Here is a 16,308-nt window from a genome sequence, read left to right as displayed (position 1 = left end):
TTTGGAGACTGCCATGGTTGGGTTGAAAGGACCCACGGGCAACCCCGCTCGAGCATCCCTTGGTTCGAAGGTCTCTCTCTCCTTACAAGCTGTTGCCATTCCTGCTTCTACCTCCCTGAGAGCACCCGCAGACTATAAGTAATAGTTGGGAAAGGGGCCAGGGCTAATGGGTAAGAGGTCATAGTCATGAAGCATGGTCTATGTTTAGTAACACCTCAACTGCAATGGATTTTTATCACCACCACTTTATACTTGGTTTCAAAACTTTCTGGTAAATTCACCAAAGCTGACAAAAAAGAGAAGAAGAGAAAAATCAGCTCAGACAGACTGGAGTGCGTTCAGCTGTAAAACTGAACAAAAATATTCTGGTTGTGCTTCAAACGACTCCCTCATCACTTGCTCAGTATCTGGGCCTGGTTAATCAGCAAGAGCACCTGATCTTCTGGTTCTTGGTTTGAAAAACTTGATTCCACAGCCAAGAATGGCAACACTGTGGCCCCAAAATACATTTCCCACCTGCTGGCGGCCTCCCTCCTACTGCAAAATATTATTTGCGGAAGAAGGAACGAGGTTAATTTTGACTCAGGTCTATTGAAATTTGCTCCAAGTTAAGTTTTGGAATAATAACAAAGACAACAACAATGTGATGTAAGAGCTTGGGCATGGCTTCACCTCACCTAATTTGTAATTAAACATGACAAGTATTTCAAGAGGGTGTATACCCAGTTTCTCTTCATGAGCCATGTGGCCTGCCTCTTATTGCAAAACCATGCACACAGCTCACTCCTGCACTGTAAGCAGCACGATCCTGTGGAACCAGGTAGCCAGGGCTAGGGCACCCAAATGGAAGAGCGGTTTTATAACAAGAAAAAGATGTTTCCTTCCAGAACACTTCAGGGGTTTTAAGTCTGAGAAGCAGCAGATCTGGGCCCCCACCAGAACGCCGTCGAGTTCAATCAAAACCAGAAAGCAAGCCAAGCTGTTCTTACAGAGAACTCTTCGGGAGCCTCCCGAAATTCCCCAGCCGAGCACATTCACATCATGAAGTCCCCGCATGCCAGGATCCAGGACTCGCACAGGCGCTGTGCAGTTAAGAGCCATTTTCGGTTATTCTACCATGAATGAAACCAACCAAAGGAAGGGGTGGGGGTGGGGGGGGGGGGTTGAGGGGGAAGCGGGAGGTGAAGAAGCCAAAAATAAAGCCCTGTTAATTACCAACTGCACCAGGCAGTTGGAGGGGAAGGAGCTTCAGAGAAACAGCCCAATTTAGCAGAAGAATCTGACAATGTTGAAAAGATAAATACTGATTGCTTCACGCACTGTCTGCTTCAGTCCATTTCAGCAGAGTTCCTCAAAGTTTGCTCCAGCTCCTCGTAAATTAACTCTCATTCTGTCTCCCCACCACCACCACCCTCCCCTTCCCCTTTTTCCAGCACACCCTCAGTACAACACACAAAACAGTTTGGAAAGACCCAGCGAAACAGCCACCATAAAGGGTGCTATGAAATAATTACTGTAATTACTGTACATGAGGTATATATATATATATATATATATATATACACATATATATATATATATATATACACATATATATATATATACATGAAGTAATACATGCATATGATCTAAAACTGTTTTCAGGCAGTACATGTTTCCCTGAAGTTAAAGGAAAGTAGAAGTCCCCCTCCCTGAACCCACTCCTCCTCCCCAGGGGTCACCATGACTAACAAGCTTACAGGTAATATTCCAGAAATTTCACTACTATGTATTAGCATTTAGCTTTTATACAAACAGGATGACATTATGCATATCCACTTAGCAATAGATCCTAACTACCTTTCCAAGTCAGTACCTATAAATCCTATCTCATGATTTTTTTTAACTAGCACTTCATTGGATATTTTATTTCCAGCTTTTTACTTTTTTTTTCCACAACAATCCTGCAAAGAACATGTATCTGTTTAACCGCGTGAGAATATCCATAGGATGGATTGCCAACAGAAAAGCTGCCGAGCACACTGATTTCATTTAGATTCAATATTTAGGCTACTCCACCTTAAAAAGACTTTCAAACTGGTGAAATGTAGCCAAAATGACAAATGAGGAAGCAGAGGCGCTATTTTGATCACAAGGGATACCATTCTGGGGCAACAGCTTCCCATGGGCTCTCTCGTTTCTCAGCCAAGAGAAAAATGTAGGTCTTTACTGAATGCTGCCGCAGGCTGCTTGGGCAAAGATTCCTCAAAGCTCAACAGTCCCATTGCTTTCTGTGCCCTCAGGCCGGCTTTATGTATTAAATAATAAACCAAGAAAATGAGTTAAGACTTCCATTGCAGAGTGTGACTAACTATGGGCAGCAGGGACGGTATCAGTACTTGGTTGAGAAAACAGTCAAGAGGTCTCCTGGGAGAAAACGAGCTACAGTAGGACTCGTGGAGCCTTGGTGGTGCCTTAAGTTCTATTTGTAATCATCTGTGTGCTTCACTTGGACTACAATGTCTAGAGATCCCTCCTTTCTATTCTTAATCTGCTGACTCTGTGTGGGTATTTGCCTAGACTCTTCACCAAGTTGAGCCTTTATTTGAAATACTTCTCTTGCTCTCAGCCCCAGATTCATCCACTATTACATTAGTCCAGATTTCTCTTGATTCCACATTCTGCTGCCTGCCCTCCTAAATCCATGCCTGTGTCCAGTGCCTGAGGCTACTGTTCACCTAGGGGTGATGTTCAGAAATATCTATCTACTACCATCAAGGGGCAAGGTGTCTAACCAAATTACATGAATAACTTTATACTGGAGATGAAAGCATCAGGTTATCATTATCACATCTGGAGGACAATGGTAGTGAGCCTAGTATATGAAACATACTTAGAGCAGCACCTGGTACACAGTAAGTGCTCCATAAATGTCACTTGCCATGATTCCTTTTCACCAAGCTACCTTCTGGTCTGGTCACTGATTTCCCTTACAGATTTCATTATGGAGGAGAGACTGCACTGACCAATCAAGTTTATGGCCCACTAAACAGTTATATATATGTGGGTTTATACAACAGTCTCTCGTGAATTTGGTTACCGTGAGTAAAACCCCCTGGGATGGTTAATTAGATGTCAACTTGTCTGGGCCACAGTACCCAGGTATTTGGCCAAACATTATTGTGGATGTTTCTGGGAAGGTATTTTGGGGATGAGATTAATATTTTAATTGGTATCCTCTGAGTAAAGCAGATTACCCTTCATAATATGGATGGACCCTAACCAAACACTTGAAGGCTTTAATAGAACGAAGGGTAATCTTCATGCAAGAAGGCAAACTGCCTTTGGACTTGAACTGCAATTCTTCCCTGATTCTCCAGCCTGCCAGCCTCCCTCATCAGATTTTGGATTCACCAAGCCTTCACAACTGTGAGCCATTTCCTTAAAATAAATATCTTTCAATATCTATAGATAGATAATAGATCCATGGTAGGTAGGTAGACAGATGATAGATAGATAGATAGATAGATAGATAGATAGATAGATAGATAGATGATAGATGATAGATATATGGTAGATAGGTAGATAGATAGACGATAGATAGATAGATAGATAGATAGATAGATAGACAGATCCTGTTGTTTTTTTTTCTCCAAAGAACTCTAACACCCTCTCTGTGTTCGTATAGCTCTATGTGCCCTGAAAAATTCAAGTTCAAAATTTGCAAAGCTGATCACCAGATGTTGGGCAGAAATGACACCACATGCAGTACTGAAAGCCTGTGAGCTTCGCATGAACAACCGACCAGCTTCCCTCACATACACACCCATCACACTGACCTAAGAATAGCCATGAACCTGGAAGTGGGTCTTTTTATGAGGAAAGTAGAAAGTAGAACTTAATAGAAGTATCGATCAACCAGTTAGTTCTCATACTGAGTTGAGAGGTGGGGATATAGGAAGGACAGAAAAGAACTTTCCTACATTGTTGACACTAAATTAACATCAAGACTAAAAAACAATTAGCCTTTCAGGTATGTGAAAAAACAGACAAGACTTTAACTCTAAATCAAACCTACTTGATTCATCGTTAGACATGTAATTTTTTAAGTGTTCATTTTTAGAGAGACCGACAGACAGACAGAATGAGAGAGGGAAGGACGGGCAGAGAAAGAGGTAGAGAGAAAATCCCAAGCAGGCTCCATGCTGTCAGCACAGAACTGGACGTGGGGCTCAAACCCATGAACGATGAGATCATGAGCTGACTGAAATCAAGAGTGGGATGCTTAACCAACTGAGCTACCCAGGCACCTCTAAACACATCATTTTTAACAAAATTAACCAATGAATAAACACAACAGGCAGAATTTGAGCCTCTGTTGAAACAAATCATGTATATCAACTTTGAAAAAATAATCACACATTGGAGTTTCCTTAAGAGGGAAATAAGCTGGACAGTGTCTTATACTTTTTCTCCAAAGTTCTATACCTACCCATTTATTTGAACACCTGTTTATTACTGGTCACATTTATTTTTTAATTTTTTAAAATGTTTATTATTTGTTTTTTGAGAGAAAGAGACAGAGCATGAGCAGGGGAGGGGCAGAGAGAGAGGGAGACACAGAATCCTGAACAGGCTCCGGGCTCTGAGCTGTCAGCACAGAGCCCGATGCAGGGCTCGAACTCACAACTATGAGATCATGACCTGAGCCAAAGCCGGACACTTAACCGACTGAGCCACCCAGGCACACCTAATCACATTTAAAATAAAAGATAAAGAATGGGGCACCTGGGTGGTTCAGTCAGTTGAGTGTGTCCAACCCTTTATTTCAGCTCCTAAATCTCTCCCCTCTCTCTGCCCCTCCTCTGCTCATGCTTGTTCTCTGTCTCTCTCAAAATAAATAAAACATTAAATAAATAAATACATACATACATACATACATACATACATAAATAAATAAATAAATGGCAAAGAAAATCATTCTCCACTCCACAGTCAAGGGTAGTGAATGCTGAGTCAGAAACTCATTTCTGTTTGGACACCATCAAGAAAAGTCACTGAACCTCGTTTTAATAAATACCCTGTCCACATCAACAGACTGTGGTGAGAAGGCAGGTAATGCATGAGAGGGCACCGCGACTGTATGACCAGCAGGCACCTCTGATGATCTCATTTGTCCTAGCAAAAAACAAAGTTACTGGAGGCTTAACCTGGTATTAATCCCGGGTGTTTCAAATTTATAAGCGGTCAACTGTAATTTGTAAACATTACAACGTTGAGGCACTTTCATGTTTTCAGCTTCTTCTCAGACTCAATTGGTTTGTGTGAGTTGTAAAAAAAAAGAAAACTAATGGAAAAATACAATTGCTATCAATGAAGCATCCTGCACCTGCTTGGCAATAAATATGTGGCCTTCCTTCTGGAAATTTCCACCTCACGAGCACACTAACTCCGGAAACACGGACATGCAGCCACCGGTTACCGGAACAGTGAAGTTCTGGATGTGGAGGAAGCTGGACTGCTTCCTGCCCATCCCCCTACTGCATTTTCCTGGAGATCCCCAAGTCCACGTCCCTCCTCTGTTTCATTGACTCGTCAGTGCTCTCAAGGTGCATTATCTACTGGCTTGCATGTATCTCTCCGGGGCCTAGAGGAAAGAGGCCCAGGAGGACAGAGTCTAAGGGACGGCGAAAGAAAGAGGCCTGGCTATTCCAGTGTAGTATAGGGATACCCAGAAAAATAGAGCAGAATTTAGGCACGACAAGAAAGCTCCCCCACCCCGCCCCAGTCTTCTGTCCTGTCTACTTCCTTTCCACAACCAAGCAGCTCAGAGGGAGGGTCCACCAGACATCAACCTCTTCTGAGTTTACGGCCCTAATGCGGACACTTAGCAGCAATGACCGGCCACAACTGAACCCACTCTATGTGGATGGGGAAACTGATCAATCTGGAGCCATCAGCTGTTCTGTCGATCAATCTGGAGGTTAAGAAAGGTGACCGAAATAACAACTGTTAGCAAGGATATGGAGAAACTGGAACCCTTCGGCAATGATTTAAATGAGGATCCAAAATGGTGCAGCCTCTGTGGAAAACAGTATGGTGGTTCCCCTAAAATATTAAATACAGACATTCCATATGATAAAGCAATTGTACTTCGGGGCAAATACCCAAAAGAATTAAAAGAAAGAACTTACATAAATATTTGTACACCTGTGTTCGCGGCAGTATTCCTCAGGAAGCAGGTCAAGTGCCCGTCAACGAATAAATGGGTAAACAAACTGTGGTTTGTACACATAGTGGAATATTATTCAGCTTTAAAAAGGAAGGAAATGCTGACACCTGCTACGACGTGAATGAACCTTGAGGACATTATGCTAAGTGAAGTGAGCCAGCCACCAAACGTCCAGTCTTGTACAATTCCACTGGTATGAGCTACCTAGTCGGATTACTAAAGACACAAAGGAGAATGGTAGTTACCAGGAGCTAGTGGGGAGGAGTAATGGAGACTTCTTGTTTAACAGGTATAGAGTTTCGACTGGGAAGATAAAAATGTCCTGAAGATGCATCAAAGGGAAGGTACTCAGGCCACTGAACTGACACTTAAAAATGGTGAAAATGGTACATTTTCTATTTTATGTTATGTACATTTTACAATGAAAAAAAGAAAGGTGATCCTATGACCCAGCTTGTCTAGGGCAGCCCCAGTTTGTATCTTTGGCCTGGCATACTTCATATTAGCACCTCCTTCTCTTTACTTGAGACTTGTGACCGTCCCAAACGGGACTGCAACTAGCACGACAACTCTAATGTTAAATCACCATTCAGTGTCTCCCATCCAAGTGCTAACCAGGCCCGACCCCGCTTAGCTTCCGAGATCAGACGAGATCGGGCGGTGAACGTTCAGGGTGGTATGGCCATGGACACTATTCAGGGTCTCTAGCTGAAACATGGGATGGGTATAACTCCCACCCCCAAATCTATCTACCTCCAAAGCCCATGCTTTCTACCAGCTCACACCCTAATCAATATCTAATGATTTTCCCTGTCTACATCAAGCTTTCTAATATTTATTATTTCAACTCTGCTGGCTTACATAGACCTTTGATGTGCTACCTACTTCATAAAAAACATTACCTTAATGCTAATCTCCAGAAACGGGCATATATATGTGTGTGTGTGTTTGTGTGTGTGTGTGTGTGTGTGTGTGTGTGTGTATATATACACACATATAATGTTTTGTGTCTATTTGCTTACTTTGAGAGAGAGAGAGAGAGAGTGCAAGGGGAGAGGGGTAGAGACAGAGGAGAGAGAGAATCCCAAGCAGGCTCTGCACTGTGAGTGCAGAGTCTGACGCAGGCTCGATCCCACGAACCTCAAGATCATGACCTGAGCCGAAATCAAGAGTTGAACACTCAACCGACTGAGCCACCCAGGTGCCCTTGCTTATATATATATATTTTTTAAAGTGGGTGGACAAGAATAGAAAGGAACATCACAGACCAACAGAATGCCTTCTGGTGTGGTCCAATGGACTTCTGAACATGGAATGGTTCCTGGGGTATTAAAAAGTCCCAAAGCAACAGCATCTGGAGGATGTTACACGCAGTGGCCAATACAGGTTGACATGAAACACTACGGAATCACTCTGTGACTCCACTGATACAGCGTGTGTGATATCAACAAACACAAAGACCAGAGCATCTACTTGAGGCAGGAAGTCAGCATCCGTTTGGTAAGTTCCTCTTTGACCAAAAAGATTCCACTGAGGCTATTTTCTAAGCTCACTAGAGAGATGGGAGCAGTGTTTCCCTACTGGCTTCTGGGTCATCCAGATTGAGCTGGGATCCCAATTTCGCCACTCATTTCCTCCAGCACCGTGCACAGATGACTCAAAGTCTCTAATCTTATGTGTCAAAATGCCTCTTTCGTGGGGTTACTGTGAGAATTCAGTATTCGCCTGTAGAGTATGCTGCATGCTGCTTAGCACACAGCATAATAATACTGCCACCTAGAAACCAGAGGGTAAGACCACTTGATTCTCAGATCCTCATAAGCATTTTTATTCTCTCCCCCACTAACCCAAATATTCACCAGCACTAGCAAAGTAAGGGAAAGAATGGCTGCATTCAACAATCCAGATGATCTGGGTTCCCAAAGAAAAAGGCCTTTGGGAGAACCCAGAGTTATCTGGAGAATTGCCTCAATGTTCCCCTATTCTGCTCTCCATGCTCGGCATAAAGCTTGCAGTCCCTTCTCCAACAGTAGCCAACGTTCACCCACTTCAGCACAGGTCCTGTCCCACGTGTGGGGACCTGTGCAGACAGTCACGCAGAGCCCAGCTGGACTATCCCGGTCCTCGAGGGCTCTGAAGTTCTGTGGCTGGTACATGACCCTCTCCACCCTCCCTCTCATTGCCTCACATCCTCCGACCAGATACTCCACTCAACTCTTGCTCTGTCTTTCTTTCCCTTCAGTACCAGGGATATGACAAGCTAAGTGTATCATCCAGACACTGCCAACAGCCCCTGGGAAGGTCTGTTGCTAATTTAAACGTTTTATAGGACCTGTTTACAAAGCCTGCCAACACTCTTCAAAGCAGAATCCCGACACACAGGAAGAGCAAACAAACTGTAAACCAGGAACATTTTATGTTTTTGCTTCTGTGGTCTTAGAAAACATAATACCATGTGTGTAGCTGCTCCCCAGGGTCCAGCAAAGTGGGGCTTTTATGGGATCACTCCAGCTACACAAGCATCTAATGTTCACAGGGATCCTGCTGCTGGTGTATAAATACTGCCTTGCTCAGTGACAGGGAGGCAGGCATTGGTCATGAGAAGAACATACGTTTCTGAGCACATGATGACTTAAGAGCTTTAAAATAGGCATAGAGTGGTACCTGGGTGGCTCAGTTAGTTAAGCATCTGAGTTTGGCTCAGATCATGATGTCGTGGCTTGTGAGTTCGAGCCCAGCATCTGGCTGTGTGCTGATAGCTTGGAGCCTGGAGCCTGCCTCAGATTCGGTGTCTCCACTGCTCCCTGCCCCTCCCCCGCACTCTCTCTCTCTCTGTCTCTCTCTCTCTCAAAAATGAATAATGTTAAAAAATTTTTTTTAAATAGGCATAGAATTTCTATCACTGATTACACCAAATAAACATTACCAATGTTGCACCAAATAGTGCTTAAAAGTGTTCGGAAGAACAATCTGGTTTTTAGCATTTATTTTCATAAAGAAACAGGTATAAAAAAGTCTTTTTTAGCGGAATAAAAATGTTGACTGCTACTGAACAATCAGAAGAGACACCAAATAACCTAAGTCAGAGAACACCAAACAAAGTGGAGAAGGGATGGAAGGGAACAAGAGAAACCTTCTTGGAGCCATTAAAACAGAAGCCCGGGATAGGAGCCTTAACTACTGCCATCAGCATGGATTAGCACCTCCCCCGCTCCCCTGAAAGCTCTGCTATGTCACAACCAAGTAAGTCAGGATCCTCAGACTCAACATAGCTCTTGTCCCACTGATCTGAGAATGCTGTTCACTCCTCTGGCATCAACAAGTCACTGAGAGAGACTTGGGCCAGACGTGGCTCACCCATATTGACATCTACCTCGAATTGCAGACAGTGTCTATTCCTCTCTCGCGATTTCAATCGTGGTGCTCTTTACAGAGGACCTCTCTGGATTCACAAAGCCAAGACTCAAATCTCAGCTTCACACTTTCGGCTGTGTGGCCCCAGGCAGGCGGCTTCCAAAAGAAACAGCAACGGTACCTGCCTCACTGAGTTGTTGTGCAGAGGACACGGTTAGTATATGTAAAGTGGCTGAACAGTGCCTGGCACTGTTTTCATTATTATTAATATCTTGGAGGACAAGACCACAATGATTAAAATTATTTATACAAATAAATAAAAAAGAGGCACTGAAATTTCATAAGCCATCATTAAGCTCCCTAGAACTGGGTGCACTATGTGAAATACGATTAGTTTAACGAGAATAAGCTAACGACACTGAGTTAGTGGCAGTACTTACTCGCAAACAGAAAGTATTTCACAGCATCATTCAAAGCCAAGAGCAGTAAGTTTTCCACTGCTTGGAGGTCTGTAGATGGATCATTTCTTCTACCGGAAGTCTGTTTCCAATGAGCTTTTGAAGCTTTTGCAAATGAAAGTGCATTCTATTCGATTGCAACAAATGTTACTTTTACATCTTCTGTCAGTGCAAGTCACTCTAAGTTCATGCTTTTGCTTCATGATTTACTCTGCATATACTTCTTTTCTGATTTTTTTTTTTCATTTTGGGAAAAGGCTGCAAATTTAGCCTTCACTATCTGCAGCATTTCCTCAACTAGGGGAATGGAGATAGTACACACACTGTTTTGAAATTATTTTTCATTTTTCAGAGACTTCCGAATACGGACATTCTCGGCATGCTACTGCTACTCAAGGGAAAACATAACGTTCAGTTTCCTTGAATACCTTGTTTGAGCTTCTGAATGGTACCATGCAGGCATCTCTAGGGTTTCTTATACCTTAGTAGGTAGAATTTGTTTTCGGGGCGCCTGGGTGGCTCAGTCGGTTGAGCGGCCAGCTTCGGCTCAGGTCATGATCTCACGGTCTGTGAGTTTGAGCCCCGCGTCAGGCTCTGCTGACAGCTCAGAGCCTGGAGCCTGTTTCAGACTCTGTGTCTCCCTCTCTCTGACCCTCCCCCATTCATGCTCTGTCTCTCTCTGTCTCAAAAATAAATAAACGTTAAAAAAAAAAAAAAAGAATTTGTTTTCCTTTAGGGGCACCTGGGTGACTCAGTGGGAGAAGCATCTGACTCTTGATTTAGGCTCAGGTCATGATCTCACAGTTCAGGAGTTTGAGTCCCACATTGGGCTCTGCACTAACAGCACAGAGCCTGCTTGGGATTCTCTCTCTCTCTCTCTCTCTCTCTCTCTCTCCCCCTCCCTCCCTCTCTGCCCCTCCCCTGCTTGCACATGCTCTCTCTCATTCTCTCTCTCAAAATAAATAAATAAACTTAAAAAAATTTTGTTTTTCTTTCAGAACTAAAATCCTCTGTTTTATTAACATTGTACTAGTTTTATCCTTTGTGAAAAAGAAAATGAGCAACAGTAATAAACAAGGAACTTATTCAAAACTTAAAACACAAGCCCACGGGCTTCCCACTTCTACCTACTTAATCAATGGTGGATTCATTGTTCACTCATACTAGACAACATAACAATAATAATACGTAGTAGTCACCCTTGTTGTAAATGTTCCCTAAGCATTTGCAGCCCATACACACATTTTGTTAGCTGACACGTTTTTTAATCTAAAAATCTGGACATTTTATACGTAAATCTGGATTTTCAGCTTCCCTTAAGAATCAAAAGCTCTAGGACTTCCAGATCCACATTTTCAGCCAGGCCACCAGCTCTCTGGAGCCCAGCAGCTGTGCCCCTTACACATCGTGTGAGCCTCCAATACTCTTCAATTTTGCGGCCCCCACTGCCTTCTCCTACGTTCCTCCAAGTGGGGGCGCCGTGGCCATTCCAGCATCCTCTTTGACCCAGCAGTTCTACTCCCGAAAAAAATCTACCAAAGGTCACGTGAGTCTATACGGATATTCACAGCAGCACTGCCTCAATACACCCGAATCCACATGAACATTCGTAGGGCCTGCTTGAATAAACGATGGCAAATCCAGGTAAGAGAATACTAGGGACCCCTCCCCCAAAGCAATGACATAAATCTAGAGCATCCTGAAATGGATCTATGTCTAGAACATATTACTGAGTAGAAAAAAGCAAGATGAGGAACAGTAGGTAATGTGGGGGAAAAGAATATGTATATTAATATATGCTTTTCTATACATTTCAAATTTTTGGAAGAAAATATGAGAAACCTTTTTTAACCATGTGTACATATTACATAGACATATATAATATATAATAATACCTACTCATATAATAGGATTACATACAAAATATATACAATATATATAATATAATGTATATATATAATATATACCTTTGTATATATACATATATATTTTATACTTAGTAAAAGGAAAGACCATGAGCAGAGATATGTGTTTATTATTTTTTATATATTTATTATATATATATAATATATACGCCTTGTGTGTGTATATATACATATTTTACACTTAAGAAAGTACCATGAGCACAGATATGCGTATACTTCATATATATACATTATATATATATAATATACATATACCTTGTGTACATATATATATTTTACAGGTAAAAAAAGGAAGCACCGTGAGCAGAGATATTTCAAATCACTTCACGTGTGGTTATCATCAATCTGTGTATTATTTACTGACTGCCGTCTCAGTTACAGAGTACCTGCAAAGCTGAGCCTGACTCCAGTTCTCAGGCGAGGGGAAGAAAAGGCCTCCCGCGTGGCCCTCCACCCAGGCCCAAGAGCAGAACAGAGATGACTCAACAGGCCACTTGAGAAGCTGTGCTTTTCCACAGTATTTCACAGCTTGCATTGTCTTCCGCACTGGCTTTCCAACAGGAAGGACAAACGGGAGCAGAGAGGCAGGAGCTCCTCCAGGGAGAGCTGCCGGGCTCAGCTCCAAACACCCCTTCCGGCCCCTTCCACACTTACTTGGGGCCTTGGAGAGAGGGGTGTGCCGTGTATTAATGGCCCTGTTGCTGTTACCCGCGTTGGGCATGGTGGGGGCATGGAGTCTATTCTCACCAGCAGAAAGAAACCCTAGCTGGTCAGCCCAGTTCAGCGGAGTAAGGGGTTGGCTCTTCTCACCAAGGGAAAGCAAGGTGACGCATTCCTGTCCGTATGCTCAAGGAGGGCGGCCAGGCGGCAGTGCTCGGCCCCAGCGGCTTTAGGATGTGCTTTCGGTGTTACTAGGAGAGAAGCGAATTGTGCCAGGGACAGGGGATGCCGGGGACAGCCAGGAACACAGCCACTCACAGGATGCTAGGCCCCTGAGTTAAACCCTGTGACAAATGTCCAGCAGAGGCTGTCCTCTCAGCACTCCATACCCAAGAAAGGACTCTCATCAACAGCCCCTGCGGACTTTCCAAGCCCGCCCTCCCCCCGGGCGTCAAAAACCAGAGGCAACTTTCAGCCCTGCCCCCACCCTGCGATGCCCCCCTCCACACTCATTTCTAACCCCCAAAAGTATCCAAGCCGCACCAGAATAAAGCACATATGGAACTTCTAAAAGTTATCACTTCCTGCTAATGCATGTTTGGGGGGGGGGGGGAATAGTTAGCAATTAATTAGCAAAAATAAAGAAACCTAGATAAGGAACAGATGACTACGCCCCCCCCATCTCCCGCTACCTGCCCCCAACAACACACATACACCCTCTCTGGTACTTGATTTCAGAGCCAGCGCCTGGGGTTTGCAATGTCCCTACTCTTAGTTACTATAAGATACAAAGTAAAACATGCAGGTCTATAGTTAATACAGATATCTACTCAGAACTAACTGATGAACGCAGAATTTAGAGAAAACCTAGGTAGTATTATGTGGAAAATTACACCCACAATACTATATTATATTGTATTTATATATAGTACTATAATAAGAAAATAAAACATGACCCCCCTCTTAACTTACTAGAGTTCTCTCCTTTTCAATATTCTAGTGTTCCTGTACCAGTAACTTGGGGGTAAGAGTTCATTAGGAGTGTTTCCAGCACCTGCCATTATCCATTTATCAAAACCCTTAGAACATATGCTACAAAGAGTGAACCCTGATATACTGTGGAGTTTAGCTAGTAATAATGTATCAATCCTGGCTGTAACAAATGTAAGTCACTGCCGTAGTGCAAGACTAACGTCTTGCATTATTAACATAATGAGGGAAACTGTGGCCCCTGGAAGGAGTGGCTGCACTTTTCTGCTCTACTTCTCTAAAACCTTAAAACTGCTCTGAAAAAGTAATAATTTTAAAAATTGCTACTAACAAAAAAAAAAAAGATGGATTTCATGCCTCATCACAAAAGTTATGATACGCTGCCATTTAATCAAGAGGCACAATTTAACAAGCGATAAACAGGAAAAAGAAATAAAACGAATTCAGGCTCCACTGATTCACAATTAGTGATAACACAAAATATCCTTCAGCGTCAGTCTGAATCTTCTAACTGTGGCTTGCTACACAACCAGAAAAATTACAGAAGCACCGGTTAAGCCATGCAAGATGATAAACTGTCTTCACCACCTTCGGCAACACTGCTTTGCTGTTTCTGTAACCCTTGCATAATTGAGGTAATAACTGGAAGTCAGTCTTATCTGTTTATCGAGCCGGTCTACCAGGACCAGCTATAATTAGCAACCACAGGCTGCTAAAATACCTGCCCTCATTCCAAACATCTCCCCTTTCCTTCTTTTCTTTATTCCCAGCTGGCCTTCTCACTCACCTCTATGTGTTACTGGCCATTGTCATCGGCACACAGCAAGATCTCAAAAGGGGCTTGCTTACCTCTGAATCCTTGGCCTGCTGATTTCGAACAACTATCAAATTGTACAGGATTCGGTCGTCGTCTGCCTCTGTGTGGGACGCATCGTGAGGCATGCTCCACAAATTCTTTTCATCATCTCTCACCAGCGTTGCTCCAAATGAAGAATATGGATTGCTATCACTGTGGTGTTTAAAAAAAAAAGGGTATAAGCATTTCATAATGTATGTAATATATATAACATATGCATCCCATGTATGTAACATATGATAACAATAAAAGGTACACTATATACCCTATAATATAAAACATAATATATAAATACATATATTTCTAATGACAAGGTATGAATTATTGTCTCCAATAATTAAGCAGAGCACAATAGAACAATTTTAAAAATCACTTTGAAACTGGCAGAGAACAAAGCCTGGGTGGCTCAGCCGGTTAAGCGTCAGACTCTTTGACTTCAGCTCAGGTCATGATATCACGGTTCATGAGTTTGAGCCCCAAGTTGGGCTCCTCACTGACAGCACGGAGACTGCTTGGGATTCTTTCTCTCTCTCTCTCTCTCTCTCTCTCTCTGCCCCTCCCCCACACATGCAATAAATAAACAAATAAAAATAAATAAGTAACTTTGAAAAAGGCAGAGAACAGACCAGACACCTGGGCAGAGGTAATTTTACTATGTTAAACATGAAATTTAGCACTACATATCCCAGCAACAAAAACATGAAGGAAAATCCAATGGGAGAATAAAATTCTCGTGAGATTAAAAGAAGAAAACAATTCACAAGAAGAGGTGAACCTTTCACCGGCTCTGAATTCAAGGAAGCACCATAAATTTAGAGCACAATGGCACGGAATAGCCACCAAACTCCTTACCAGAAAATGAAGTGATAAAAATACGCGTATCCAAATACTTCCAGTAAACAATGTGGATGTTGAATAAGAATTTCAGTAGCCCCCTTCTTGTATGTTTGCTTAATGATTTACCCTTCACAAGATGGTATCCGTGCTTGGGCTTATGGAGGAGGTGAGCCGCAAAGTGTCATACTCAGGACATGCTTGTACATGGCCCTGGTTACCTTCCGTGGGACGCACAGGGCGGGTCATGCTGAGGCTACTTCCTTCATCTAATTATATGTATGAAGCACTGACTTCATGTTAATCACAGGGCTCAGTAAAACTGAGTGAAACAGACATGATCCCGGTCCTTGGACCTCACAGCCCAGGGAGGGGAACACATTAATGATCAGGTGACTATATAATGAAAAACGGGTAAGTGCTATAAAGGGGGAGTTCAGGGAGCCTTGAGAGGCAGTGGGAGAAAGCATCAGGTAGACATCATAAAGAAGGGGTGCTTGAGCTTTAAGTTAAAAGAACTATGTTCTAGGCAAATGAAACAACACATTCAAAGGCCCTGGGGTGGGAGGGAGCAGGGTGTAGGAATTGGAAGAAAGAGAACATTGGTGACAAAGTGATTTGGCCATAGTGTTTTCTAACATTGACTAGAAATGTGGTCTTTATTCCTAAAAGCAAGGTAAGATGTAAAAGGGCTTCAAACAGGATGTGATATGACATGCATAGAATTACATCTTCAAAGCCCTTTCTGGTGAAAGTGTGGAGAACGCTTTAGAAGGCCGAGAGTGGATCTGGGAAATTCATTAACATGCAAGAGAGGTAACTCGGGTGAGACACGACAGGTATGAGGATTAGAACAGTGGTGTAGAGAAAAGCACACTATTCGGGAACGTGGACAAGGTACGAGCTCTCCGGCTTGTTCATCTGGATGGTGAGGGCTGTCATTTTCTGGAGCAGAGCTCTAGAATGTCCCGTGATCGTGGGGTGGCCAACACACCTGCAGATGTGACGTGAGACAATGAC

General features: G+C 43.0%; 1 protein-coding gene across 2 annotated transcripts in view; it reads right to left on the bottom strand.

The window, feature by feature from the left end:
* The window catches only part of MREG (melanoregulin), a 61,581-nt gene that overhangs the window by 26,140 nt on the left and 19,133 nt on the right, over positions 1-16,308 (bottom strand). For both annotated transcript variants that reach the window (XM_060623496.3, XM_060623495.3), the window contains exon 2: positions 14,448-14,607. In XM_060623496.3, the coding sequence (XP_060479479.1) occupies positions 14,448-14,540 (93 nt within the window). In that variant the 5' untranslated portion in view covers positions 14,541-14,607. The remainder of the gene's footprint in view (positions 1-14,447; positions 14,608-16,308) is intronic.

This window comes from Panthera onca, chromosome C1, assembly GCF_046562875.1.
Source record: "Panthera onca isolate mPanOnc1 chromosome C1, mPanOnc1 haplotype 2, whole genome shotgun sequence".
In the NCBI taxonomy this organism is placed as follows: domain Eukaryota; kingdom Metazoa; phylum Chordata; class Mammalia; order Carnivora; family Felidae; genus Panthera; species Panthera onca.
Note: the sequence above shows the minus strand (reverse complement) of the source record. Positions and strands in the feature narration are given on the sequence as shown.